The sequence below is a fragment of the Podarcis cretensis genome (assembly GCF_951804945.1).
Source record: "Podarcis cretensis genome assembly, chromosome: 13".
Taxonomy (NCBI): domain Eukaryota; kingdom Metazoa; phylum Chordata; class Lepidosauria; order Squamata; family Lacertidae; genus Podarcis; species Podarcis cretensis.
Genome location: NC_137182.1, coordinates 41,152,524 through 41,179,356, shown reverse-complemented (window position 1 = coordinate 41,179,356; position 26,833 = coordinate 41,152,524). Strand labels below are relative to the sequence as shown.

General features: G+C 42.9%; 1 protein-coding gene and 1 pseudogene across 3 annotated transcripts in view; one reads left to right on the top strand and one right to left on the bottom strand.

The window, feature by feature from the left end:
- Positions 1 to 26,717, top strand: part of LOC307201219 (integrin alpha-X-like) — a 41,015-nt gene extending 14,298 nt beyond the window's left edge. For both annotated transcript variants that reach the window (XM_079950241.1, XM_079950242.1), the window contains 24 exons: positions 498 to 643; positions 1,548 to 1,701; positions 2,947 to 3,097; positions 4,653 to 4,735; positions 5,301 to 5,430; positions 8,084 to 8,226; positions 9,902 to 10,045; positions 11,304 to 11,510; positions 12,000 to 12,130; positions 12,851 to 13,008; positions 13,734 to 13,894; positions 14,446 to 14,577; positions 15,733 to 15,806; positions 16,470 to 16,611; positions 16,720 to 16,833; positions 16,978 to 17,057; positions 18,268 to 18,351; positions 19,985 to 20,063; positions 21,156 to 21,263; positions 23,529 to 23,615; positions 23,758 to 23,871; positions 24,275 to 24,367; positions 24,576 to 24,686; positions 24,951 to 26,717. In XM_079950241.1, the coding sequence (XP_079806367.1) occupies positions 498 to 643; positions 1,548 to 1,701; positions 2,947 to 3,097; positions 4,653 to 4,735; positions 5,301 to 5,430; positions 8,084 to 8,226; positions 9,902 to 10,045; positions 11,304 to 11,510; positions 12,000 to 12,130; positions 12,851 to 13,008; positions 13,734 to 13,894; positions 14,446 to 14,577; positions 15,733 to 15,806; positions 16,470 to 16,611; positions 16,720 to 16,833; positions 16,978 to 17,057; positions 18,268 to 18,351; positions 19,985 to 20,063; positions 21,156 to 21,263; positions 23,529 to 23,615; positions 23,758 to 23,871; positions 24,275 to 24,367; positions 24,576 to 24,686; positions 24,951 to 25,067 (2,943 nt within the window). In that variant the 3' untranslated portion in view covers positions 25,068 to 26,717. The remainder of the gene's footprint in view (positions 1 to 497; positions 644 to 1,547; positions 1,702 to 2,946; positions 3,098 to 4,652; positions 4,736 to 5,300; positions 5,431 to 8,083; positions 8,227 to 9,901; positions 10,046 to 11,303; positions 11,511 to 11,999; positions 12,131 to 12,850; positions 13,009 to 13,733; positions 13,895 to 14,445; positions 14,578 to 15,732; positions 15,807 to 16,469; positions 16,612 to 16,719; positions 16,834 to 16,977; positions 17,058 to 18,267; positions 18,352 to 19,984; positions 20,064 to 21,155; positions 21,264 to 23,528; positions 23,616 to 23,757; positions 23,872 to 24,274; positions 24,368 to 24,575; positions 24,687 to 24,950) is intronic.
- Positions 6,823 to 15,435, bottom strand: LOC307201259 (high mobility group protein B2 pseudogene; annotated as a pseudogene). The gene is made up of 2 exons (XR_013843904.1): positions 15,114 to 15,435; positions 6,823 to 7,811 (listed from the first exon to the last, which is right to left on the bottom strand). The product of XR_013843904.1 is annotated as a high mobility group protein B2 pseudogene (transcript).
- Positions 26,718 to 26,833: the final 116 nt, after the last annotated feature.

Below are 26,833 nucleotides of genomic sequence, written 5' to 3'. Positions count from 1 at the left end.
AAACTGCTGTATTTGACAGGAAACTACAGGATCACCATGGAATGTGGCTAATATATTGTGAATGTGGCTTAGAAAACTTGCAGTGTGAGTGCACTGGATGTAGAGTAAGTAGTAACATGTCCATAGTCTTGTTAGGGTTTCTAGTGGCCCACTGACTGAGCTGATTTATTGTGTCTTCAATAACTTTTAAAACCCTTCCCAGATTTACTAGAAACTGAATTTAATCTTGCAAATGGAGGCAACTTTGCTTAATGTGCAGAACTTATATAGGTTGCAGGCTTCAGATTTTCTTTCCCACAAAATTTGGATACCGCATCAACTTGGATACTGTATCAGATGAGAGTTTATACAGCTTTGGTTGTAGCTCTCTGATCATTCCTCAAAACAGAGCCAAATGCATACACTTCATGTACATTATTTCCCTCAACCATGTATCCAAATCCTTTCCTCAGTTTCCACTCAGCTGCTGTATCTAACATCTTTCACTCCCATTTTAGTTTGCCTTGGCCCAGTATTCAGACAAATATCAAGAACACTTCGACTTTCTTCGGTTCAAGACCGCTCGAAATCCCAATACACTTATTACACCAGTTAGCCAACTGTACGGGGCTACTCGCACAGCCACATTTATACAGAAAGTGGTGTAAGTATCTCCTTTGTGTTCATCTGTTTCTGCATGAGATACTGTGTGCTTCCATTCAGTTTGGAATTATCATCTCTCAGGGTTCAGGGAATCCTTTCCCTCCCCCACTGGCGGCAAAAACCAAAAAACCCCAAACTGGTAACAAGAAGAGTGCTTATCACGTAATTTATTCAGGATTTACACACAGAGAGAAAGGAATGTACTCCCTAATTAATCAATAGCGTAGCTCTGAGTAATCTCCCTCCTTTTACTCTACGTCATTTGCAGTGTCACCCCTTGTACGGTGGCTGCATGAGGCCCTTTGTCTGTTTGCTTTCTGCTCTTCCACTTTCACAGCCCTCCTGGTTCTAGGAGAAGTAAGGTTGGAAATGCTTTCTAAAGATAACGTGTCAGCCAGCTGTTCTGGATCTGCTGCTTCCCCCTCCTCCCCTTCCATTACTTCCCAGCGCTGTCATGTCTCAGGGTCATGACCTTCTGCAAACTACCATTGTAAATCTATACTATCCTCCTTTTCTTGGGAAGGTTCAGGGGCGGGGGGGGGGGGGGGGGGCTTCACCATTCCTCTTCAGTCCAGTCCCTTACATCATCTTTTATTCGGTCACTTCGTAAGAAGGATCCGCATCATGTAATTTCTGAAACACTGTATTCCAGAGTTTTGTCCTGTGTTATTCTCTGATCTTTTTAGACTTGATTGGTGTTGATTCCACCCCACCCCCCACACACTTAAAATCCTTAAGTTTTAAGCACTTATTTTGTTTGCTCCTTGGTTTGCTGCTTATTTATAACATTTCACTTTTTTGCTTACTCAGCTTTGATTTGTATGTCACGTTTTTAGAACTCAATGAAGTATCTGAGAAAGAGTTTTGTTTATTGTTTCACCTTCATACTCCTTCCCCACCACCAGGCGTGAGCTCTTTGTCCCAGCAAAAGGATCCCGCAGTGGTGCCTTTAAGATTCTCATTGTGATAACAGATGGAGAGAAATTTGATGACGAGCTAGAGTATAGTGATGTGATACCAGAGGCTGACAATGCTGGCATCATCCGTTTTGCCATTGGGGTAAGAAAACTAAGAAGCAAATCCACAAGACATTACAAGGAAGTCAGGTTAGAAGATTGGAATAAGTAAAACCAACTCCCCCTCCCTGCCTCCTGTACCTGTTATGCCAGCATGCTGTACAGTTATTACAAGATGGACTATTTTAATTCTGAAAAAAGCTTCACCTCTTCATTTTGGCAAATCAAGCTGCTGCTAAAAGCAGGCTGCTCTATTTTCTTCTGGTCAGTTGGCAATGAATTGAAACAGTATGGACAGAGCAAATAGAGAGAAATCTATTCTCTCTCTCTCAAAAATTCCAAAAAAGGTATTTCTTCTAAATGCCTGTGATCAGAGCCTGCCTGCCCATGAGGGAAGGTGAAATGCCCACCTCAGGTGGCAGAAATGCAAGAAGCACCAACAAGAGAGAGGTGTTCCAGCATGTGGCGTTGCTGCTTGTCTTCCCTGCCCTAAGTGGAGACGTCAAGTGAGCAGCAATGCTATGAGGAGTGCCCTGGCTCCTGACAAGTTTGGCAAGAGCTGGGGCGTTCCCGCACACCACGTTTGGTTCCCCCTCCCCAATGGCAGAAGCAGAGTGGCAATACTTTGAGGAGCGCTCCAGCTCCCACTGAGTTCAGAGAGAGCCAGGGTGTGGTGGCAGCAGAAGCAGAAGCATGGGGCTAGTGGAAAGACAGAAGGTGGCAACTGGGATAGCTCAGTTGGTAGAGCATGAGACGCTTAATCTCATGGGTTCAAGCCCTACATTGGGCAAAAGATCCCTGTATTGCAAGGTTTGGACTAGATGATCCTTGTGGTCCCTTCCAACTCTACATTTCTATGGATTCCTCTTTTGCCCCCAATGGTGAAATGGGATTGGCCATCCCTGGCTGTGATGACACCAAAAAGCGGTAAATAAATAAATAAATAAATAAATGGCTTTATTCCAGCCACTAACAAGAGGCTGGAGTAAAACAGAGGGGGAGGAAGGAGTTGCAGAAGGATAAGGGCAAGAGAGAGACCTCCCTCTCCATAGGGGCCAGCCATATATTTGAGAGTGGAAGTTGAGAGTTCTTCTTAGCTCGGATTGCAATTGACAGTAGAGAAGAACCATGGAAGAAATAGACACAGTTCAAAGTTGAGATATGTATTACTATATGCCAGATTTGTATTCTAAGCAAGGCAGTTACAAAGTTTGGTGGCATCATTACATTCAGTACATTTCATTCTCTACTTTGCCCCCTCCCCCTCCTCTCTGGCATGCTGTTAAAGGTTGGAGCAGCTTTTTCTCAAGGCAAACCAAGGCAAGAGCTCAACACAATTGCCTCTTACCCGCCCTCGGACCATGTTTTCTCTGTGAACAACTTTAATGCTCTCAAGGACATCCAGAACAAGCTTGAGGATAAAATTTTTGCCATTGAAGGTACCAAATGCAGCAGGTGGTTCTAGGGATCTAGAGATAATGCTAAGATCTGTAGCTTTTGACTTGTGGTCGAGAGATTCTAACTCAGTCCAAATCTGGACATGAATCTAGTCCATATTTTATTGACCATTACCCTGCCTAAATGAAATGGAGACAGCTCACATTCACATGACGACAAATAAGCTTGTTATGAGGTATATGTCTAGTTCTTTCTTACAAGAGGTAATAATTAAACATGATTGGTAACACAAGATTAGTGTGTTGATCTTTATAATAAATATTAGGAGGTGAGGATATTTACTTGTAGCTTCCAGCTCACGTTCAAGAGAAGAACTAGTAACAGAGTTAAAATAGCTCCTAATGGAGGTTTCTTTTTACGTTAAGCTATGCCAACTGCACTGATGCCATGATCTGCAGGAATAAAGCATGGAAACAGTTCAGATTAGCATACTGTTACAGGCTCTGGATGCCAGCACTTCAACTACCTTTTATATCCCACCTTTTTCTCCAAAGAACTCAAAGTTCTTCCTCAATTAACCCTCACAACAACCCTGTGAGGTAGAAAAAGGCTGTGACTAACCCAATCTCCACTCAGCTTCAGGGCTGAGTGGAGATTTGAACCTTGGCCTTTAGGTCCTAGTCTAACACTAACCACTACATAAAGCTGGCTATCTAGGGACCTCTCTTGAATACCATGTCACATAGTATCATTCCATTGTCTACTCCAGCCTTCACCAGCATGGTGCCTTTCAGATGTTTTGGTGCGGACTGGTGGGAATTGTAGACCAAAACATTTGAAAGACACAAGGCTGGCAATCAGGAATCAAGGTGTATGAGGAGAAGAGGAGACATAAATCTTTCTGCTTGAATCTAATCTGATCTTATTTATGCAGTACCTATCTATTGATTTACATGTCCTGCCATTGCCATAATTTGGAGTAATATATAATTATATTGATATTCAAAAATCCAGATATTTTTGGCCAACTTTTGAGAATTGTCTATTAGGAAACTCTAAGGGATAACATTAGGAGAAAATTAGGCCCAGCAGGGTCCTAACTTGACCCAAAACAATGCTGTTTCCCCATAAACCACACCCAACTACCTCAAACCCTGATGTCAGGTGGGAGGCAGGAAAAAGCATGACTGCTTTCACTTTGAAGTCAATTTCCAAGCAGTTTGTTTAAAAGCAAATGGACTTTGAAGGTGATGTTGTCACCCGGCATAAAGTGACTGGTATGTGTAAACTAGGCTTGCAGGTCTGTGAGAGGATTAGGATTTGGCCTACTGGTTAGTTTCTCACCTGTGTAGTAGAATATCTATGTGAGGGAGCAGACATTTTCCTGCTTGGTTTGAGAGGGTTTAACATTCTCTCTGCACCTTCCCTCTCCATTTAGGGTCTTGTTCTGATCAACCAGAGGCTACCCTCTGCCACACCAGCAGGATGAGGTTTCACCTCTGTCTACAAGACTCCATCCTCAGTTAGCTAGATATTACCCCTTAGCTCTCAAGTTCTACCACCCTGCATCTCTTTCTTCCCATCTTTCGTCTACAGGTACACATTCCCAAGGTGGTACATCCCAAAGCTCCTTTCAGTATGAGATGTCCCAAGAGGGATTCAGTGCCTTGCTAACCCCGGTGAGTCACTTCAATCCCCTACCTATTCTTCCTTTTTTGTAGGTTGATAAATCTCAGCTTTCTCATCCCAATCCTCCAAAACAAGCTAAATTTGGGCACGTACAGGACCAGCCTGATACACTGAAATTTAGATTTAGGTTGTACAGGACTCCAGATTCAAATGCCCACTTGGTTATGAAGATATGGCAAATCACTGACAGAATGAACTCCTGCTAACACAAAATGGAATATATACGGTTCCAACTTTTGAAGAGCTAGGTAAGTTTGTGGAGTTAAGTCCTCTTGGAAGCCTGACCTGATTGGGACATGAATTGGTCTGGCCAATCCAGTGTTGGGGTGACTCTTGGAGACCTGATTTGACCAAGCAAGGTCAATGCAATTGTGACTGTAGAACTGGCTCCTCAAAAAGTAAACATTTTTTAAAAAAAATAATACTCTAGTATAATAATAAGAGTGCTCATGCAGTCTACATTTTAGGATTATCCCCTCCTGCTGGTTAACACCATCTCTTCTTTGCTGATTTGGTATTACTGTATTATCTCTTCCACTCCTTGTGATGAATTAGGTTGGACCCATTTTGGGGGCAGTAGGAGCCAATGACTGGTCTGGAGGACTCTTCCTATATGGGGACCCTGATAAACCAGCCTTTATTGATGTGCCCAGCTCCACTAAGGATATGAAAGATGCTTATCTCGGTAAGTGTCAAAAACAAATATTATTTCTTTTTTGTGCTTTAAGGCACTGCATGAAGTGCTGGATGTGTTTGTCTAGTACGGTATCTGGTAGGAAGTTCAGAGAAGTCACCCCTTTATAATAGAGGTGACTAATCTGTGACCCTCCAGATATTACTGGTAAAAGGTAAAGGTAAAGGGACCCCTGACCATTAAGTCCAGTCGTGACCGACTGGGGTTGCGGTGCTCATCTCGCTTTATTGGCCGAGGGAGCCAGCGTACAGCTTCCGGGTCATGTGGCCAGCATGACTAAGCTGCTTCTGGCGAACCAGAGCAGCGCACAGAAATGCTGTTTTTCCTTCCCGCTGGAGCGGTACCTATTTATCTACTTGCACTTTGACGTGCTTTCGAACTGCTAGGTTGGCAGGAGCTGGGACTGAGCAACAGGAGCTCACCCCGTCGCAGGGATTCGAACCGCCAACCTTCTGATCAGCAAGTCCTAGGCCCTGTGGTTTAACCCACAACACCACCTGGACTATAGTTCAAATCATCCCTGATCATTAGCAATGCTGGCTGGGGCTGATAGGGGTTGGAATCCAACATCATCTGGAGGACCACAGGTTAGCTATCCCTGTTTATAGAATTGGGCTCCTTTGACATTTTAATTTTCTCCTACATACTTTTTAGGTCTGAACTTACACAAGACTTTTCATACTACAAGCCCCACTTTAGAGTGCCACTTTAAGAGGCATGTGATACATAGTCCTAGTTATAAATAGGAACATTTGCAATGCTGTACAATTGGGAGTGGGGAACCTCTGGCCCTCCACTTATACCTGAATAACTATCATCAGCATAGTCAGGGAAGGGAACTGTTGTCTAACATCTGAAGGGCCACAGGTTGCCCACTTCTGCTTTATGTGAAAATTAAGAGAAAGTTGCTTGTAATTATTCCAGTCTCAAAAGTCGCAACATGAATTAAGTCTAATATAGCTTCTCCTTTAAGTCAGCCTTCTCCAACCTCATGCATTATTAATGTTCTGGACAAATGTCATTAAATCCAGTAAACTCTCAAGGAAAATGAGTTGCAGCTCAAAATGTTTTGAGCATACCAATTTAGAGAAGGCTGCTTTAAGGTTATCTTACCCTTCATGACATTACTACAGGCATACATTAGACTCTCCAGCTGTTTAAGCAAATTAACACTACAGTATAGTAACAAGAATAATGTTCATCATTTTATTACAAAATTGTTAAAAATGTAATACAATGCAATAGTACAGTGTTTCCCAACCTTGTGCCTCCAGCTGTTTTTGAACTACAACTCCCATCATCCCTGACTAGCAAGACCAGTGGCAAGGGATGATGGGAATTGTAGTCCAAAAACAGCTGGAGGCACAAGGTTGGGAAACACTGCAATAGTATGCAAGACAAGGTTGACTACCAATTTTACTACAATTTTTTAAAAAATTGCTCAAAACCAAGCTGTCACTGAATCCAAAGGACCATTAAATATCCCTGAACTTTTGACAATATCAGCTTTTAAAAAATCTAACTGTAGTGGCATTTAGCTACTACTTACATTAGAATACAGGTCTCCCTGTCTACATTACCTATACACAACTCTGTACAGTTTTTATACTGAAGCTAACAATGAGCTGCACTCGACTTCACATTCTTAGCAAAATCATTGACTTTTTGAGCACAAAATCTTTACAGCAGTTTTATAACTTCACTCTTCATCTTCCTCCTCCTCACCTTCCTCCTCTTCTTCATCTTCTTCCTCCTCCTCCTCCTCTTCAGGTTCTACTTTCTTCTTGGAGCCTGCTGGCCTACCTGGACCTTTCTTTCCTGCATCACCCTTCCCCTTGGCACATCCTTCTCACACTTCTCCTTTAGTTTTGCTGCCTTCTGCTCAAAGGACTGTTTGTCTTTTGCTGTTTGCTCAGACCACATTTCTCCTAGTTTCTTTGCCAGTAGACATACCTGGGTCGTCACTTTATCTTTGGGTGATGCTCAGAACAAAAGAGGAAGAAAGCAGGTGGTGGTCTTTGGGGGGCATTGGTGTCCTTTTTTCTTCTTCTTCTCCCCTTTAGAAGGAATATAATTTTTCATCTCCCTGTCATAACGAAGTTTATCACCCTTTGCCATGTCTTCAAACTTGTCTTTTTCTTTTGCTGACATTGTCTGCCATCTCTTGGAGCATTTATTGGAGCAGTCAAAAAAGTTGACTGAAGTGTCCAGGTGCTTCTTCTTATGCTCCTCGCGGCACGTTTGCACGAAATAAACGTACAAGGACATCTTGCCCCGGGGCTTGTTCGGGTTGCCTTTGCCCATGGCTGGGGCAACGGTCCCTGATCAGTGGGGAAAAATGTCTGTGGTACTTAGCACCTTGCCTGGCGGAGCTGAGGAAGAGAAACAGTGGCCATTAGCGATGTCAAGAGTGGGGGTCAAGTAAAGAGCATGGATCACCTTCCTTTGCCGCAATCGAATCATGTTTTATTGATGTTTTAATCTGCTGTAAACTGCTTTGAGATATTTCTTAAAAATATAAAGCAGTATAGAAATTAAATAAATAAATAAATAAATATAGAACTATAGAGGAGATTCTGTCATTGCCAGATGCAGCTATGTTTTCTCCTTGTACCTGTCTCACTTGCCTTTGTGTCCCTACAAGGTTATGTGATGCAGATGGTTCAAGTGAACGGCCAGAGCAGCTTTGTGGTAGGAGCCCCTCGCTACCAACATGCTGGCAAAGTCTTTTTGTTCAGCCGACAAAATTTGCAGTGGCAGAAGACATCAGAGTTGTCTCCAAAGGAGGTAAGAAGGCTTTGGGATGAACTGTGGGTTGTGTCAGTGCATATCTGAGCATGTTTCCTTTGCCTGTGGCAATTAAAGTTGACCAAGCAGCCCACAAAGCAGGATCTCCCATTGAAATGACTTCCCTTTATTCTGACAAACTGTTTTTAATTCTCACTGTACATTTGAATAACAGAACAGAGCCTCAGTCTTTATATTTTATGGAACCCCAGGCAGAGATCCACATGTGTACCTCCAGACCTCACTATCTGGCCCTCAAGACTCTCCCCGGGCCATACACTCTCATTAGCCTCACCCCTCACTTCATCTGCTTTGGCCCCTGCTTAAGTAATGTTGCATGTCATCCCCAATCTCTGAGTGGTGTGAGATTCCAAGGAGTTCCAGGCACGCTAACCCAGAGTTCATGTTTCCTTTCAGCAATGAGGCACAGTGGAGACTTTGGTGCCTTTATGATATAAGGTTTATTTACACATACAGTGGAACCTCTACTTATTAGCACCTCTGGTTACGTATCCTTCGGGATATGCATGCAGCAAACCCGGAAGTATTTTTCTGGGTTTAGCCATGCGCGCATGTGCAGAAGCGCTCTACCGAGCCACGCACATGTGCAGAATAGGCACCTCCGGTTGTGAAAACCTTGGGATCTGACCAGAGCTCCAGAATGGATCCCGTCCACAACCAGAGGTACCACTTTATACAACCTGAGCCTATGATGAAGGGACTCACAGCATCAAAGCCCCATGAGGCTCTTGCTTCTCCCATAGCTGCAGCTTTGGATTCAAACACAAGAGCTGTCCGGCACAGAATCTCCTTTCCTTGACATTTTTTAAATGGCCCATCACTTTCCTTTTGCTCTCCTTAGTGGCTCTTCTCCAAGACAATTTCCTGAACTTGGGAAGCTGACTGGTTTTAAATTTTAACTCTTGCTAAATCCCATGTCTGGCACCCAGGTTAACACCCCAAGCATTGATTAAATTCTAGCACCCTTTGGTCCCATGAATTTAGGGGAAGTCATAAATCCATAATATTTGTGCCTGACTTGAATGTGCCTTTGAGCTTCTTGCTTTCCTTGATGGAGGCTAGAGAGGGTGTGAAGAAACTAGCCTACTGTACAAAGGTAGCAATCACATTTATTTTTCCACCCACTTTTGCCTCTGGTCCCACCTATTACTGGCAGGTGGCCCCCAGAAAGTTTCTCAGAAAGTAATGTGGCCCTCAGGCAGAAGAAGGTTCCCTGTTCCTGATTTATAAGTACCACCACAACAAAAGTAACTTTTGAAATATCTAGAGACTTGGGCAAGGTGTTCAATCCTGGAAGTGTTGTAGTTGCACACAATGAACTGGTTGCCATTTCAAACCATTTTAACTGTCATTACTCTCACCTAGGGAATTCTGGGCACTGTTAGCATATGAAACCTTTAGCATCATTATAAAACTTTAGTCTCCACTGTTCTTTGTGGGAAGCCATGACAGCTACATCTGTCTCAAAACGTTTGAAATGTGCTGCTGCACCATGTTTGCCTACAGTATAAATCTCCCTCTCTTTTAGCCCCAGGTAATGAATGAATGGATGGGAGAGTCCATTGGATGGGGAAAAGAAGAAGAGAAGGATGTGTAAATGCCTGGGGTCAGGGAGATCAAGAAATGGAAAAAGTTTAACAATGGTGATTTTTAGTCCCCCCAGATTGGCTCCTACTTTGGTGCTACACTTTGCTCCGTGGACCTTGATAGAGACAAAAACACAGATCTGGTTCTTATTGGTGCTCCCATGTACTATGACGGTGTGGCAGGAGGAGTGGTCTACATCTGCGAGAGGCAGGTAGGTGAAGGGGAATGCAGGCCTGCCCTTTGTACTTGGTGGCACAAGGCAACTACCAAGAGCAGTTATTTGAGGGCAGGGATGTAAGAAGGCATCCTTTCCCACTCCACCCTGTATTTATTGAATGCAGCACTGTTCTGTTCCGCTGCAGTTTAACTCCCATCCAAAACTATGCTATTTGTCTCACTGTCCAATGTGGCAATTCCATAACTTTCAGAGTGTACATATGTAATTAAACACATAAACAGCATAAGTTACATTACCATGAAGTTATTCCAGCCTATGCATTTCATTGCAAATGAAATTGAAATGTAATGCATAGGTGCGGGTGGGTGAGAGGGGAACATAGTGACATATCGTTTGTGGACAGAAAGCAACAACAACAGTGAATACTGATTGTATTCACTAGATTTGTTTCCATTCCAGAAATGGGATGAATACACGAACATCAGCAATTTCTTCTCCCATTTTTCTTTTCATCAGAATTTTCTATCATCCCTGTTTGAGCACAGCTCTTTTTGTAGCAGTGGGACATCAAAAGTATTTTCCTTTCCTAGAGCACGTTTTGTGCTTTGGTTTCTTTTGCGAAAGCATAAGAGGTTTGAAGGAAGGCTGAGCAGTGCTAATTAAACAGCGGAACAGACCCCTTTATAGGGCATCACATTGTTCTGTATTTCTGTACTCCTGGCTGCTGACAGCTGGCAGCTAATGATGTAGAGTGAGGTCAGGGAAGGACACATGGAATGTTGTGATGTCACACAGCACAAGTTACAGCTCCTCCAAGTTGCTGGGTGGAGGAAGCAGGGAGATAGTGTTTGAATGTCATGTTTTTCAATGACATTCATGGATTTTCCCAGCCCTGATAGCAGGGGAGAGGAGAACTGGGACATCCACCAAAGAACCAGATAGACAGCTGCTTATAGAAATGAAGAGATGGGAAAAGTAATTGGCGCCCACCAATGGAGATGGTCAGAGCCCAATGTGAGCTGGTCTTTTTCTCATCAAGGGCTCCAAAGTGTCTTGCCAAATGGAAAAATGGGAAGTGCAGAATGAAAGTCAGAAGGGACTGCTTCCATAATTTCTATAAATTACAGGGCATTCACTGTCTTACTAGTTTGATTCCTTTGAGTCTGTCCCCTTTCTGGCTCAAGGGGGTGCCATAGAACAAATAGTGCAGGAGATTGAAAATAGAAGGAACAACTTCATCAGAACTATTTTGGTTTCAACCCCTCAAGTGTCCCCTTTCATCATTTGCCAGGAGGATGGGTTTTTCTGCAGCCAGAAATTGCGGGGGGCAGCCAAACAGCCCTTGGGCCGCTTTGGAGCCAGCATAGCAGAAATAGGTGAAATAACTGGGGACCGATGGACGGATGTGGCCATTGGGGCTCCAATGGAGGATGAGAACAGAGGAGCTGTGTACATATTCCATGGGAGCAGAAGATCCATCAACCCAGCATATAGCCAGGTGAGCCCTCAGCCCCTCTACTCCATAGCAGGAAGCACAGGCAACTGTCATTTCACTGTCTGGTAGTCCAAGAAGGCTGAAGCTTGAAGAAGTTACTTTATCAATGAAGGAGCTCAGACTGGAAGTTTATATAGAAGCTTGAGGCTCCACCCCTTCCTGTCTAATGATCCAGGCAGGTACTTCCATGCATGTTCCCCTCCTCCTGAGTAGCCTCATGTGCAGCTAACTGGGCACTTCCAACACCCCTGAAGTTCCTGCCTGGCTCACTGTCACTTTAGCTCCTGTGCCCCTGGGGTAGATTGGGGTGGTGGGGATAGTCCAAGAGCCAGCCAGGAACAAAACATCTGGGATGGGTGGCCCCCAGTCTTGGGACAAGGTCATCTAGATCCAAAGGCTCTTCAGGGTCACTGGTGGTATGAAGATCTGCTGGAGGGTCCTCCTCTAAGGAGACCTCAGGCACCAACCTCTCCTTCTTTCTCCTGCTCCTAGCGCATCCAAGGCTCTCTGCTTCCCAATAGGCTCCATTACTTTGGCCAGGCTATTGGTGCCGGGAGAGATCTGACTGGAGATGGACTCCCAGACGTAGCAGTGGGGGCTCAAGGAAGAGTGGTGCTGCTGAGGTAAGGAGCTTCGGGACTCTTGGAGCCAACTTTTTTTTTAAAAGTCTGCATGCACACTTCCTTTGTAGTACATTAGAGAGTAATCAGTCTCTCATTAATATTTTTTAAAAGGAATTCTAATCAATTAAAATAACCCTTTTAAATGGTTGAGCAAGTAGTAGTGTCAGTCACAAGCAGGAATGCCAAGAGCTCTCTGGACTGATCCAATGTATTTTGGTGGCTGAGGTGGGAGATGCAAATAGAACTCCTCCCCTAATTAATTATCATGGAACATAGCTCACACTGATAACAAAGAAGCCTATGTAGGAGAACCTCAGAGTTGTGTCTTCCATTCTGCTTCCCTTAATGGCAGAGTTGGCATCCACAGTCTAAGCGAGCTGTTGCTTCAAGTAGGGACACCTCTGAAGACCTCATCCAAAACCACAACTCTTGTACAGCTTAGTCCTGCTCAGTAAGCCAGGGCGGTGATGGCATTTCCCCTGTCATTTGAATGCTGAGAACATGCAATATCCCAGCAACAGAAATGTTCCACACAGCACAAGATGATGTGCAGACTGGACATGTGACAATTATTTGGAATGCACTTCTTTTAAACACTTTGCAAATATAACCCATGGTTGGAATGTCCGGATGGCACTAGCCCTGTGCTCCCCAGTGGGCTACGTAATGAACCTTTGTCTCCCTCCAACTCAAATTCCTACCCCATTCCGTCTGCAACAGGGCTCGGCCTGTGGTACGAGTAGTACCCACTATCACCTTCACCCCGAATGAGATCCCCATCGCTGCCTTTGAATGTCAGGACCAGGATGTTCTGAACAAGGAAGTCAGTAAGGCAACTGTCTGCCTCACTGTTATGATGGATCCTCGGTTTACACAAGGTAGGCCCAAAGCACTTTGAGGGAGTAAGCTGGGCTTGGGTGCTAGCTGACAGTGCACATAACATGCTGAGGACAGGAGGACCCCTCAGTACAAGAAGTGGGGCAACAGAGAAGCTGGCTTGCCACACAGTTTGATTACCCATCATTACCATATTCCTGTGGCTTTTCAAACTGTGTTCCTAGAATCCTCTGGGTCCCTGAGAAACTTATCAGAAGTTCTTTCATGTTGCAATTACTAATGATGGACAGCTTCCCATCAAGATAGCTTGCTTACTGCTACTGACTTTCCCATGCAATGTACATCTGAAAAGGAATACTGGTACAATTGGACACACTCCGGGTGAACTTCTGCTTTGTGTGAGGTAACAGTGAAGTCCCAGAGGCTTACTCCACACCCACATGCACTGAATGTTTCACCCTGGAGCACAACTCTAATGACTTGTTTGAAAGCTACTGCCAGATTCTGATGTGAGCCCTTCATTGAGTCCAGTGCCCCTAGAGAGCCCAGAAGGGAGGGTGTTAGCAAGGAGATGGCCCCCAGTTATAAGCTTCCCCTTAACTTGGTAGGCATTTCATTCCTCAATACTGGATGCATAGCTTTAGCTGTGAGCATCAGAAGTTCACAAGGATTTTGTGCTAAAGGGCCTTTGCAGAAAATCTGCACAGCACACTGTATCCCTCAGAATCCTATTCTCTGTGTCGTCTTTTCAATTCCTCTCCCTCAGGCAGCAGCATTTTGAACACCATTCAGTACAAGTTGAACTTGGATCCTGGGCGAATGAGGGTTCGGGCCATTTTTAACGGAAACCCAGACTCTTCCACCATCACCAAGGAGATAAAAACGGGACTGAAGAGACACTGTGAGGAGTATCGCATAAAGTTGCCGGTGAGTTCAGAGATCCAGTGGATGTTTAAAAGCAAAGACAAATGTTGGCATTTGGGTCCATGAAACAAGTGTTGTCACCACTAGGGATAGAAGGATCTGTCAATCTCAGTTTCTCATTTTTCCAATCTTAAATTCACTTTGCAGCAATTTCTGATTTTTTAAAAAAGTTATGAAAATTAATCCATATTTTAATGCATTTTTTCTTAATAAACACATTTTTATATGCAATTCTGACTAACATACACAATTTTACAAAAAGTTTTCCCTGATGTAATACATTTTGTGTGCTATTTTCACCAATGTGATGTACACTTCCCCTAACATATGCATTTTTGTAAACATTGGTTAGTTGGCAAACTGCATAGCAAAATTTGGATAAGTGCAAATTTCAAGGGATAGCTGTATTTCTGTTTGCATGTTGTTTTGGAAAGTGCAAATTTGGTAGATTCAGCTTCAAATGAAACCTGGATCAAATTTCTTTCCCATCTCTAATCACAAAATAAAGCAGATCCTCACTTATTTTTATTTCTTCTCCCCCTCCAATACGCAAGACCTGCGTAGAAGACAGCTTCACACCCATAAACCTCCGGTTGAATTATACTCTCATTGGAGATCCCATTCCTGGTGCTGACAACCTGCAAGCCATCCTAAGCAAAGATAGCTCCCCTATATTTACAGCACCGGTGAGTCCACACACTCTCTGTTTCCTGTCTGGTTGATCAGTCTGTAAATGGAAGTGGCAGAGACGAAGGGCTTAATTTATATAGGGAAATGGTCTTTGATCATTTTCCTTTCTTACCACTTCCCATTTTTCACCGTTTCACACTGTAAGTGTCTTCCCTGAAACTCTCCTTTAGCAGCAAGAAGAACCTCCAATATAGAAGGTCCACTGGTTGCACATTCTAGCTAAAAAAATCTCAGCAGTTCAGTTGACTAAATGTACTTGCTCTTCTCCCACTGCTTTTCCCTAGAGAAAACTGCTCTTTAGCATTCATTCAGAGCAAATTCAATCAGAGCAGGGCAAGGGGGAAATTGCTTGAAAAACTTCTAGGTGGAAGTTTGGATGAACCCTAAGTTTCATAGTCTGTTATTAAATGCAGCTGGCTGTCACTAGGGTGCAGGGAAGACTTGTACACCTAGGAAGACTTAGGTTCAGATTTCCACTCAGTCATGAAACTCATTGCGACCTTTGGCTGGTCTCTCTCTCAGCCTAACCTACCTTGACAGGGTTGTCACCTAGAGCGCCTTCAAGTGGAGATTCCCAAAGGTTTCCATTGCCCCTTTTCTGCTTCAGACATTGTTGCTTTAAGAAGTCCCATGCACCTTGAGGTAGCAGCTCCTGTTGCTGTCTTCCACCACCCATCTGCTCCCCCATTCTATATGTTAACTGGTGGTGGAGAATTCCTCTTCAGTCTTCCCTTTTCTCAGTCACCTGAACAGTAGGAGTGGAAACCACAGGGAAGAGAGATAGTACATGAGGTTGTTGTATGAGAGTGTGTGGGGTGGCCCAGCCCATTTTGGTTTTGGCCCTGCCCACAGCTGGCAGGCAGCTTCCAGAAGGTTAGGAAAGTGGGAAATGTGAAAACATTTTCACATTTCAGCTCTAGACAACAAAATGTTACTAGCTTCACCTATCCTCAAACTCTGACAATGTTTGTATCCATGTGAGGGGCAGGACTTTTGTTGAGGGGACAGGACTTTTGTTAGGGGGACAGAACCGATGTGATTGGTCAGTTAAGTTAAGCAGTTCTATTGCTTTACTTGACCTAGGGGGCAGCTGCCCCTCACCCTCCCTTGACTATGCCCATGTCTGTACCCCACCCTTCTTCTCTTCACAGCTACATTTTCAAAAGAATTGTGGTGCAGATGGAGTCTGTAAAGACCAGCTAAAAACCTCCTTCAATTTCTCAGGGTAATTTATGTTTTTCTTCTTCATGTCACCCTACTCTGCTGCCCAGACTCACTGAACCTGGTGCCAGAATCACTGAACCTGGTGCATTTCAGGGGCTCGTGACTTCAGTGTTAGAGCATTGCAGGGTAGAATGCTAGGTCTCATCTCTTAGCCTCCCCCCATAATTTCCTCTCTTCATGGCTTAATTAGAGCCAAGATGCAGAATACACTTTGATTTCCAAGGCTCATCTCTGAAACACATAATAATAAATGTAGTAACAATAATGTAGTAACAAAGGAGGATGGGCATGTAGAGAGTGTTCCCTCCCCACCCCCCTGAGCTTCCGTGGGCCGGGTCAGGGTCTCCACAATGGAGGGAATGACTTCCAGGCAGGATTGAGCCCTAAGACATATTGTCTTAGGATAAGGCTATTAGCAGCTACTACCCCGGAAGGCTATGATTTGCTTCCACTGTCAAAGGTCATATGCTTCTCAATACCAGTTGCAGAGAATCACAGGTGTGAAGAGTCACTATTGCACTCAGGTCCTGCTTGTGGACTTCCTATAGGCATCTGGTTTGCCACTGTGAAAATGGATTCTGGTCTGGATGCGCCTTGGCCTAATTTAGCAGGGTCTTCTTACTTTCTTAAGCTTAGAAGAGACGCTCTTCTTTTTTTCCTTCAGCCTGGACACGCTGGTGGTGGGCCTGACCCCTGAGCTCAATGCTACAGTCTTCATTCGGAATGATGGGGAGGATTCCTATGGCACCACTATAACCTTCTTCTACCCTTCCGCACTGTCCTACCGCAGGCTCTCACTATTGAAGGTATAAGAGGCAAAAGGTGGCAGTTCGGCAACAGGGGATCGGGGCTGGCCTAAAAGTTTGTTGCTCACTATCTTAACCAATTCCCCAATCTGATCCCTCCCACAGCAGTCCAACAGGAGAAATGTGGCTATTAAATGTGCTTCTACCCCTTCGGCAGAGGATGACCCCATGAGGAACACCACCTGTAACATCAACCACCCCATCTTTCGGGCTGGGGCTGAGGTAAAGTCCTTCTGTAAGCAAGTGGACCAGGGAACTGTGGTCATCTGGTTAGGATCTTTACTCTAACAGAGTAGACTCCTCCTCTCTCCCCAAATAACACCTGGCTGCCCTCTCACTCATTTATTGTGTCATCATCTGTTGCAGGCTATTTTCATTGCCACCTTTTCCGTCGCCCAGAATGCAGATCTAGGGAGAGAGATACAGATCAATGCCACAGCTGGCAGGTAAGGTTTGATGTGCCTGGCTTGGGAGATGTTCCTACTTGACCAGCTTGAATCAGTTTCACTTCAGTTGTCATGATGGCTAGGCCACATTCAAACTGGTTTGTAATGCAATCCCAATAAATTCTAATCAGAAGTAAGTCCCATTGAGTGACGGTAAATGAAACTTACGGTCACATAAGATTTGCAGCCTTAAATGTATAATGATGGGACTCAGAGAGTGTTCATTCATAAATAATTTATTATTTTTACCCCACCCATCTGGCTGGGTTTCCTCAGCCACTCTGGGCATCTTCCAACAGAAGGTTAAAAATGCATTCAAACATCAGTCATTAAAAACTTCCCTAAACACGGCTGCCTTCAGATGTCTTCTGAATGTCATATAGTTGTTTATTTCTTTGACATCTAATTCTTTTTCATTTCCATGTGATAAAAAATAACAACCATACAGCAACTTGCATTACTTGTATATGTATTTTTTTCGCAGATGCACATACTGTATGCATTTAGAAATGCATTTTTATATGCCACACTTTTGAGCTAAGAATTACATTGCAACATTCTGAGAAGCATGAAAACTAGAGGATAACTGCACCCCAATTTGCATATTAGTCTAGGAAATACAAATCAGGTCATGAGTATCCCTAATACATTCTAACAGGGAGTGGGATGGGGGAGAAATTTGACCCACTTCACATTTGCAAGCAAATCTACCTGATTCACCACCATATTCCCCAAACAGTCTGGAAACCAAAACACAGGCACCCTTTAAAATCTGCACTTTTCTGAATTTTGGAATGCAGTTCTCCAGTCATGGAATGCTGACAAAAATGCATATGCTAAGCTAAAGTGTGCATACAAATAGGCTAGTGAAAATAGCATACAAAAAGTATTAGATTAGGAAAAATATAAATATTAGGCAAAATACACTTTGCAAAAATGTGTCTATCATTCAGAATCACATATATAAATGTGAATAATAGAATTTTGGACCCAGATACTGGTGAATTTTCATGGGGACTCTTTAAAAAAACACAGACTGATGTGGAGAGCTGAACTTCAGAATGAAAAAGAGATAAAATGAAAGCAAAATGAACAGATTCGCCAAGCCCTAATGTTGTAGAACCACAGTGCATGTAGCAGTGTATGATGGGGCAGAGGCATACTTGATAATTGTTCCAGTCTTCACTCTGCCTCTCTCTCTCTTTTCTAGTGACAACAATGGCCCTGTCACTCCGGACATGATTCACCAAGCGAAGCTGCTTGTCAAATATGCAGTATATGTCTTTGTTAATGCGTACGTGACTGCAAGTATTCTGGGAGCATCCCAGCCCACCACCCAGCTGCCCTTCTCAACTCACTATCGACTGTCAGAAGGCTTGTTTGCACAACCACGGTTTTTCTTAGGGCTAGTGCCCTAGAATAATGATCCTTCTGTACAAACAAGAAATTCCAGCCATATATCCTTTCCTAATTATCATGGGTCTGTGTTTCATGGCAGCTCTATAATTTCAGCCACTAAATGGAACCCACCCCCTTTTTGTTTCAGGGGTTGAAAGACCTAGATGAAACAGCATTTGCTGGTTTTCCAGGGCTTGATTGGCTTTCAAAAGATTTCAACTTCAGCAGACCTCATAAGCCTATAAAGCAGAGATAGTGAACCTATTACTATTACCACCACCACTACTATTACTACTATTACTCAGTCTGATAGCAACACTGACCTCATACACGCCTACTCCATCTCTCTCCCCAAGAAGCTGCACATTTTCTATACTGGTTTAGATACTTTGGTGGAGGATAAAATAGTGGTCTTCTTGCAATCCTTTTGTATTAATCCCTAACAAAGTAATTAGGATCCATCTGGTGATATTTCCACATATACCATATTTAGAAATCAATTTCTATTCCAATGCCTATTGAATTTTCAGCTTCCTCATTTTCTTCTGTTTAATTAATTATTTTGGATGAATTCAAGTTTAATGAATTTGAATCTTTTGGAATTTGCCACTTCTGATTTATTGGATAACCCCCATTTTGCAAATAACTGGCCAATTTCTGTTTGCTGACTATTGCCCTGCAGCATGCTGTTTGTTGGCTATTGCCTTGCAGTGTAATACTAAGCATGTCTACTTGCAAGTCCCACTGAATTTAACAGGGCTTCCTTTCAGCTAGATGTGCATCATAATAATAATTTAAATATTTTTATTATTTATACCCCACCCAAATGGCTGGGTTTCCCCAGCCACTCTGATCAGCTTACAGCATATATTGAAACATAATAAAACATCAAACATTAAAAACTTCCCAATACAGGGCTGTAGTTCTTTATCTCCCTAACATCTGAAGGGAGGGTGTTCCACAGGAGGACGCTATTACTGAGAAGGGCCTCTGCCTGGTTCCCTGTAATTTCGCTTCTCACAGTGAGGGAACCAGCAGAAGTCTCTTGGAGGAGGACCTCAGTGTCCAGGCTGAATGATGGGGGTGGAGATGCTCCTTCAGGTATACTGGGCTGAGACCATTTAGGGCTTTAAAGGTCAGCACCAACACTTTGAATTGTGCTCTGAAATGCACTGGGAGACAATGAAAATCCTTTAGGACTGGTGTTATATGATCCCGGCGGCCAGTCACCAGTCTAGCTGCCGCATTCTGGATTAGTTGTAGTTTCCGAGTCACCTTCAAGGTGATATCAGCATAGCTGATATCAATCACTTACTCACTTTTCTTGGTTCAATCAGAATATACTCATTTCAGGAGGACATGCTAAAATGAATGGCATTGGCTGCTAGAAAATATTGACCCCATCTAAATTGCCATAGCAATGCTATGCTTTGATCTTCCAAAAAGCCATTGGAATGCATTGGTCAAACCCAGATTGATTGCTTTATTACATAGTGATTTTTCTCAGACCCCCACCTCTTTTCTTCCAGTGTTGATGTGTCAACCAAGTATGTCAATTTTTCTGCTGGTCAGGAAGACGGAAATCAGACTGTGGAACATCGCTATGAGGTGAGGAGTTTGTGGAGCACTGTGGAATTAAGAATTTGAAAAAGGCAAAATTTCTGTGGATCAGGTTTAGGGAATAAATCCAGACCTTCAGCTAAGGGCTTTAGAGCAGCACAACACAATATGTCATACTGTAGCTACTCTGGGGAGTGTGGTTGGCTGCATCCCTTTTGCCGGACATCATCTTGTATTATGTTGCTCTGAAGCTGTTCTGGGAAATGTAGGCAGAAAGAAGAGGCATGGTGGGTGTGCGCAAGCAGCACAAAACAAGCTCCTTGGTTTAAAAGTTTAAAAAGAGGGAAAGAGCCCTCACCCATCTTGTACATCTGCTATCCTGGCCCCAAGGCTGCCACTGCTTGATCCATATAGTAGGTGAGAAGGGCTTGGCAGTACAACAATCATTTGTAGGATGGGGATGGGAAAATATGTCACATTTGGTTTCTATCAGTTTCTCAAATTTCCAGTCTTAAATTCAGTTCTCCACATTTCCACATCAGTTTGCTTTTCTTAAAAAAAAATATTCTCATGAAAATTCACCAGCATTTTAGTGCAAATTTCTCCCAATATACATGTCGTATACAATTTTACCTAATTTACACATTTGTGCAAAGCAATCTTCCTGAATAAAATGCATTTTGGTATATTATTCTGTGTGTGTGTGTGTGCGCGCGCGCGTGCGCGCGCATGCGTGCACGCATTACCCTAGTATTTGTATATGCATTTGGCTGGAGAACTGCATCTCAAAATTTGGAAAAGTGTGCATTTCAAAGGATGACTGTTTCATTTTGCACATTGCTTCAGAAAGTACAAATGTTTTTTTCATGTTTGAGGTTTTACTACTGCATGTTTTTATATGTACTGCAAGCTGCCCAGAGTTTCCCAAGCCAGATGGGCAAGGTATAAATATTGTTATTATTATTATTATTATTATTATTATTATTATTATCTTAGGTAGATTTGACTTTAAATGCATATTGAATTTAATTTCTCTTCCATCCTTATTGTGGAATGGGGAAAATATATCTTGGTTAGTGATAGCAATGGGCTGATTGTTGGGCTCCTGTCACATTTATACAGGTTCTTCTTCTTGTTTAGGTGAAGAACACATATACACGAAAGGTTCCTGTCTCAATCACATTTCAGTTCCCTGTGCAACTGAATGGGACATGGGTGTGGAATGCATCCGCGGACATCCTTCCTGAGGTATATCCTTCTGAGACCAAATATGATTTATTTTTGGTTAATAGGACTGAATTAAGTACTGGTGTAGCAATAGTATACAACCAGAAATTTTTCAACCTTCATAATACTAGGACTTGGGTTACCCAATAAAATTGATTGGCTGGAAATTCAAGGTGGACAAAGAAAATACCCCTCCACATACCACATCAATTTATGGCTCTCTTTCAATAGAGGAGGGTATATCCACAGTGGGCCATCTCCTTCTCTTTTTTTATTTTTTATTTTTTATTTTTATTTTTATTAGATTTTTGCATAAATATATTTCACGAACGTACAAAAGACAAAATGAAAAAGAAAACAAACAGAAAAAGAAAAAAGAAAAAGAAAAGGAGAAAAAAATAAAAACATAAAATACATACAGCTTTAATAACATTGATTGACTTCCCTTTATCTCGATATCGGAAAATATTACCTTGTTTATCTATCTGCTGTGTCTATTCCTTAATAAAACTTTTTACGCAGTTATCTCATGCCTACTGTGGCTTCTGACCTTGTCTCTATTTCCATGTATATCCTAAATTTATCCCATTCATTGTTAAATTTTGTGCTTTTTTGATTTCTTATTTTCTGTGTTAATTTAGCCAACTCCAAATAATCAGATAATTTAAGTTGCCACTCCTTTAGTGTTGGGGTTTTTGATGTTTTCCAGTATTGTGCTATGAGGGTTCTGGCGGCCACTGTTGCATATTGAAAAAAGGTTTTATCTTCTTCTTTGATGTCCTTATCTATTATTCCCAAAGGAAGGCCTTGGGTTTTTTAACAAACGTATATTTAAGAATTTTTTTTAATTCATTATAGATAGATTCCCAAAATTTTTTGAGAATCTCGCACGTCCACCACATATGGATGAATTCGCCCTCCTTGCTCTTACATTTCCAACACAATTTGTCGCCCGTTCTATACATTTTATGCAATTTTACCGGCGTTATGTACCATCTGTACATCATCTTGTACATATTTTCCTTTAGTGTCGTGCATGCTGAGAAATTCATATCTTTACACCACAATGCCTTCCATTTGTCAAACTCTATATTATACCCTAGGTCTACCGCCCACTTCACCATCACATCCTTTACTTCCTCGTCCTTGGTGTCCCATTCAAGCAATTGGTTGTACATTTTTGATAATAATTTTGTTTTACTTTCTATTATTTCAATCTGAAATCTGGATTTCTTATCATTTATTCCGATCTTATTATCTTCCCTCCACATTGAATTAATTTGATGGTATTGAATCCAACCAGTCAGCTTGTTTTTTATTTCTTCGTAAGGTCTAATCCTCCACCCGGATTCTGTTTTGGTTAGTAGATCTTCATATGTCCATCTTTCCCCCTCAATATTTAATTTTTTAATTGTTAAAATATCAATTGGTGATAACCACCAGGGCGTTTTCTGCTCCAACAGTTTTTTATTCCTTTCCCACACTTCCAGCAGTGGCCCTCTGAAAATGTGATTAGAAAAGCCTTTATGAACCCTTCCTTTGTCTCGCCATAAATAGGCATAAATAGGCCATCTCCTTCTCTATGTTCTAGTGGCAGGGCTCATTCAGCAAGCTCCTTTTGTATGGATGAAGCCCCTCCCAGTTTCAATCCTGCCTATTCAGTTCCTGTGCTAGATTTGAGTGAGATTTAACCGGAGAATCTTTTTAAAGCCATTTTGAGAGCCTCTCCAGGCTATTCTATAAGTAAATAGAGGCAAATTAGATAAAATTATGGTGGATAGCCCTATCAATGGCTGCTGGCCATGAGTGGAGAATGGATCCTCCAGGTTCAGAGGAAGTGTTGCTGACTAACAGGTGTTGGGACAAACAACAGTGGATGGCTGTTTCCATCACGGTCTACTTGTGAGTTTCCTAAAAGTACCTGACTGGCCATTGCTGGACCTGCTGTTCCTTTTATCTGATTCATGAGAGCAAGTTTTATGTTCTTCCCTACCTGCTGGTTCCATGGTCACAACAAAAGAGTTAAAATCTGCCCTCTACCCAGAAGCATGAACAGTGCCAGACTTCTGTTGCTGCTTAGCACGCCTCTTCCCACTGTCATTCTCAGTACAGTTGAACCATGCTACCTAACCTGTGTTAAGATATATTCTGCATGTGCCCTGAGCCTTGAACTAGCATACTTGTTTAGACAAACAGTGTGGAAATACATGAATTACAAGTGAAAGGCTTCTGTGATGACTATTCTTAGCCCCTTACATATATGAAATTTGCTTTCCCTTTCCCTAGATGAACCACCTAGCTCAGTGTGCCCCTGAAAAAGATACCCGAGGGTCCAAAGATTTTGTGACAGAACTAAGAAAGAATTCCATTCTGGTGAGTACATCCCCACTGTAAGGTACATTCCCTTATTTAAGAAGCACCTGGACTGGGTGGCTCTGGGGGCCCCTTTAGGTCAAGGGGTAGCTATACTCAGCACCAGCAGTTTATCTGAGGATATCCTTGCACCTCCTTCCAGGACTGCTCTGTGGCCGACTGTAAAACAATCCGGTGCAACATTCCATCCCTGGGGCAGAAGCAACCACTGGAGTTCAGCATCAAGGGGAAGATGGGATTCCAATGGGTCTCCCAGGTATGAAGGCCACTGCTGGGGCTCTATTGGTGCAGGGGTGGGAAGGTCATGTAAGATGTTAACATGCTTCTGTGCAGCACACCCAAACCAGCTGCATCTTTGGGTGCAGCCATTCTATGAACCCCAGGAACTCTTCTTCAGTGGTGACCAGACTTCTCAATAGAACCCTCACCAAATGACAGTTCCTATGGTTCTTTGGGGGACCCTATGACAATACGTTATACAAATAATTTAAGTTGCTGTATAGTAGATATGCTCACAGTCAGTTACATCTCTATACCAACAAAGCAACTTTTTTTTTTTAAAAAAAAAGAGCCAGTTACTCCTTTTGTATCCCTTCTTGGTGAAATCTTTCAGGCAAGTACCTTTCCCACCTCTGAGAGGGTTTGTCTCTGTCTTTCAGACCCAGCAGAAGAAAGTGACCTTGGTGAGCTCAGCAAAGATTTCTTACGATGAGAAAATATATACTCAGAAAGAGGGCCTTCCACAGAATCAGGTAATGATAGGTCAAAAGGAGACACACTATCCATAGGCCATAGCTAGGAGCCAGGACATCTCCAGATGTTGTCTAGAAGGAGCTGGGAAGAAGTTAGCATTCCAGGCTACCTTTCGTAGCTCTGGATGAGGCACTGTTCAAGTGAATTAACCCTAGTGCATGATGTCACCAGGTTCTCCCTCTCAGTTTTTTCCCTCTTACCCTGTAGGCGAATACTGTGGTGGAATTCCTGGAGCCTTACAACTACCTTCCTGTTATCATTGGCAGCAGTGTGGGGGGACTCATTCTTCTTGCCCTGATTGCTGCTGTTCTTTACAAGGTGAGGACTGACATTTAGAAGTATGCTTATAAGTGAGGGGAGGGCCTTTGGGAGTAACTTTGGCCCACATCAAACACACACAAGTAGGGAGATGGCTGGGGCAGAAAGCTGCCACACCTAAGTGAGGGTGCCCAGTGTACAAACATGGTCTATACTTGTTTCATTGATTCTTCTGGTGCCATTTAACCATTACCCCCAGGATGAGCAAACCCTTCATCTGAATTTTCTTTGTGTGTGTTTGTCGCTCTCTTCCCTTCTTTCCAGGTTGGCTTCTTCAAACGACAGTACAAACAAATGATGGAGGCAGGAGATGGTGAGGTGGCGGGATCCCCACAACAAGACAGTGGTGCTGGCCCCAGTTCTGCTGCTACTAAAGGATAGCCAATCCCACAACCCATGCCTTCTATAGGGTATCTTATAGTATGCCCACAATAATCAAATGGACTGAACAAGATGAGATAATTGCTCCTGAACATAACTGAGGTCTGCTTCATAGATTGCAGTTTCCTTAAATAGAAAGAAGTTTGATGATAGAAAATGACCGTCGCATGTATCACAGTTGCTCACATGCTGAGTTATGTTGGGGGGTATGTATGTGTGCACACAGATAAATATGTACATGTGACATCATTACAGGTGATAACCTATGCAGGCGTCTCCCCACTTACATGGGGGTTACATTCCCAGGTACCGTGCATGTATATACAGTCATACCTCGGGTTACAGCCGCTTCAGGTTGCGTTTTTTCAGGTTGCAGACCGCTGAAACCTGGAAGTACTGCAGACAGGCAGACGCGGGTTGTGAACACTGCGGGTTGCGAACGTGCATCCCGCATCATGTGTAGTGGGGAATAGCATCTAAAAAGCGGAACTCCACTAAAAAGCCATGAAAATTACTCCCTCCAAACCTCCTTTCTCAAACTCCAATTCTCCAAGGCCTCAAAGAACAGTGCAAGGGCTTATGGAATTACTAGCTATTTCCCCACTATTTTCGTGCCATTTTTGCAGTTTTTCTGTTCTTTTCAGGCCATTTTTGCCCTGTTCACACATTTTTGCAGTTTGGATTAATTTACTTAATTGTTTCCCAAAACTTCACATGTTCATGCGCAAGTCAAACATGCATAAGTGGAGAAATGCCTGTACCAGGAATGGACAACTTGTGGTCCTCTAGCTGTTGCTGAATAGCTCCCTGATGGGAGTTAGAGTGTAATGCCAGGTGGAGGACCACAGGTTCCCCACTCCTGACATACACACAGTCCTACAAAAAAAGTGCTTTTTATGCAGGAAAATATGCCTATCATGGCTTTGAAAGCTAGGGATCATGGCTTCTAATCCCTATGTCTATGGGCTGGTGAAGTTCAGTCATACGTTGCAGACGTGTGAGAAAGAGTGCCTTATGTTTGTAGCACATCCAGCAATACACCTGTGGTAAAATGTTATTGTCCTTATAAATGTAGCAGACTGAAAAGAATGTGAACAGCAGCATCTTAGCTGCTGGAAGGGAGACTGAACCAAATTTATGTGGTCAAGGGGTGAGGCATAAGTGTCTTGCACAGTTCCTTCTCAATCTTCCATAGCAATTATTCATTGGTCCCTGCCCTTGTACTCCAGATATAACTATCTCTACCCCCAAATTCTCCCAGCTTTTGCAAAAAAGAAAGGGGAGAGGTTTTGAATAAATGGATCATGGAAGAAAAAAAGGCAAATATCTGCAAATGCACTTATTACCCATAAATTAATCCTGGCCCTGGGTTTTAAGATCTCAGGCACAGCATTTAGATGAAATGCTTTTAGGTGAAATGCTGGGGTTTTTCTGCCTGGGGACCATGTTCCCTTACTGGAGATAGATGTATCAGATTGTTCCTCCTGCAGCTTAATCTGCTGTGCAAACAGTTGCTGCCTGAAGAAGTCTCGTGGTTGGTTGTTTCTTTCATTCACAGTTATGCTGCATCTTGGACTTGGTATGTGGATATAAATTTATAACTATCAACATTAAAAAAAAAAAATTACATGATGCAAATTTGAGCAAAATCACATGAAGTCATCCAGGTCTTTAGGAACTGTAAACATAGGAAGCACAGCAATGCAAGCAAGATCAGCTGCAATCCTGACAGATTTTTCACTGTTAATTGGCTACCAGGACTTCTT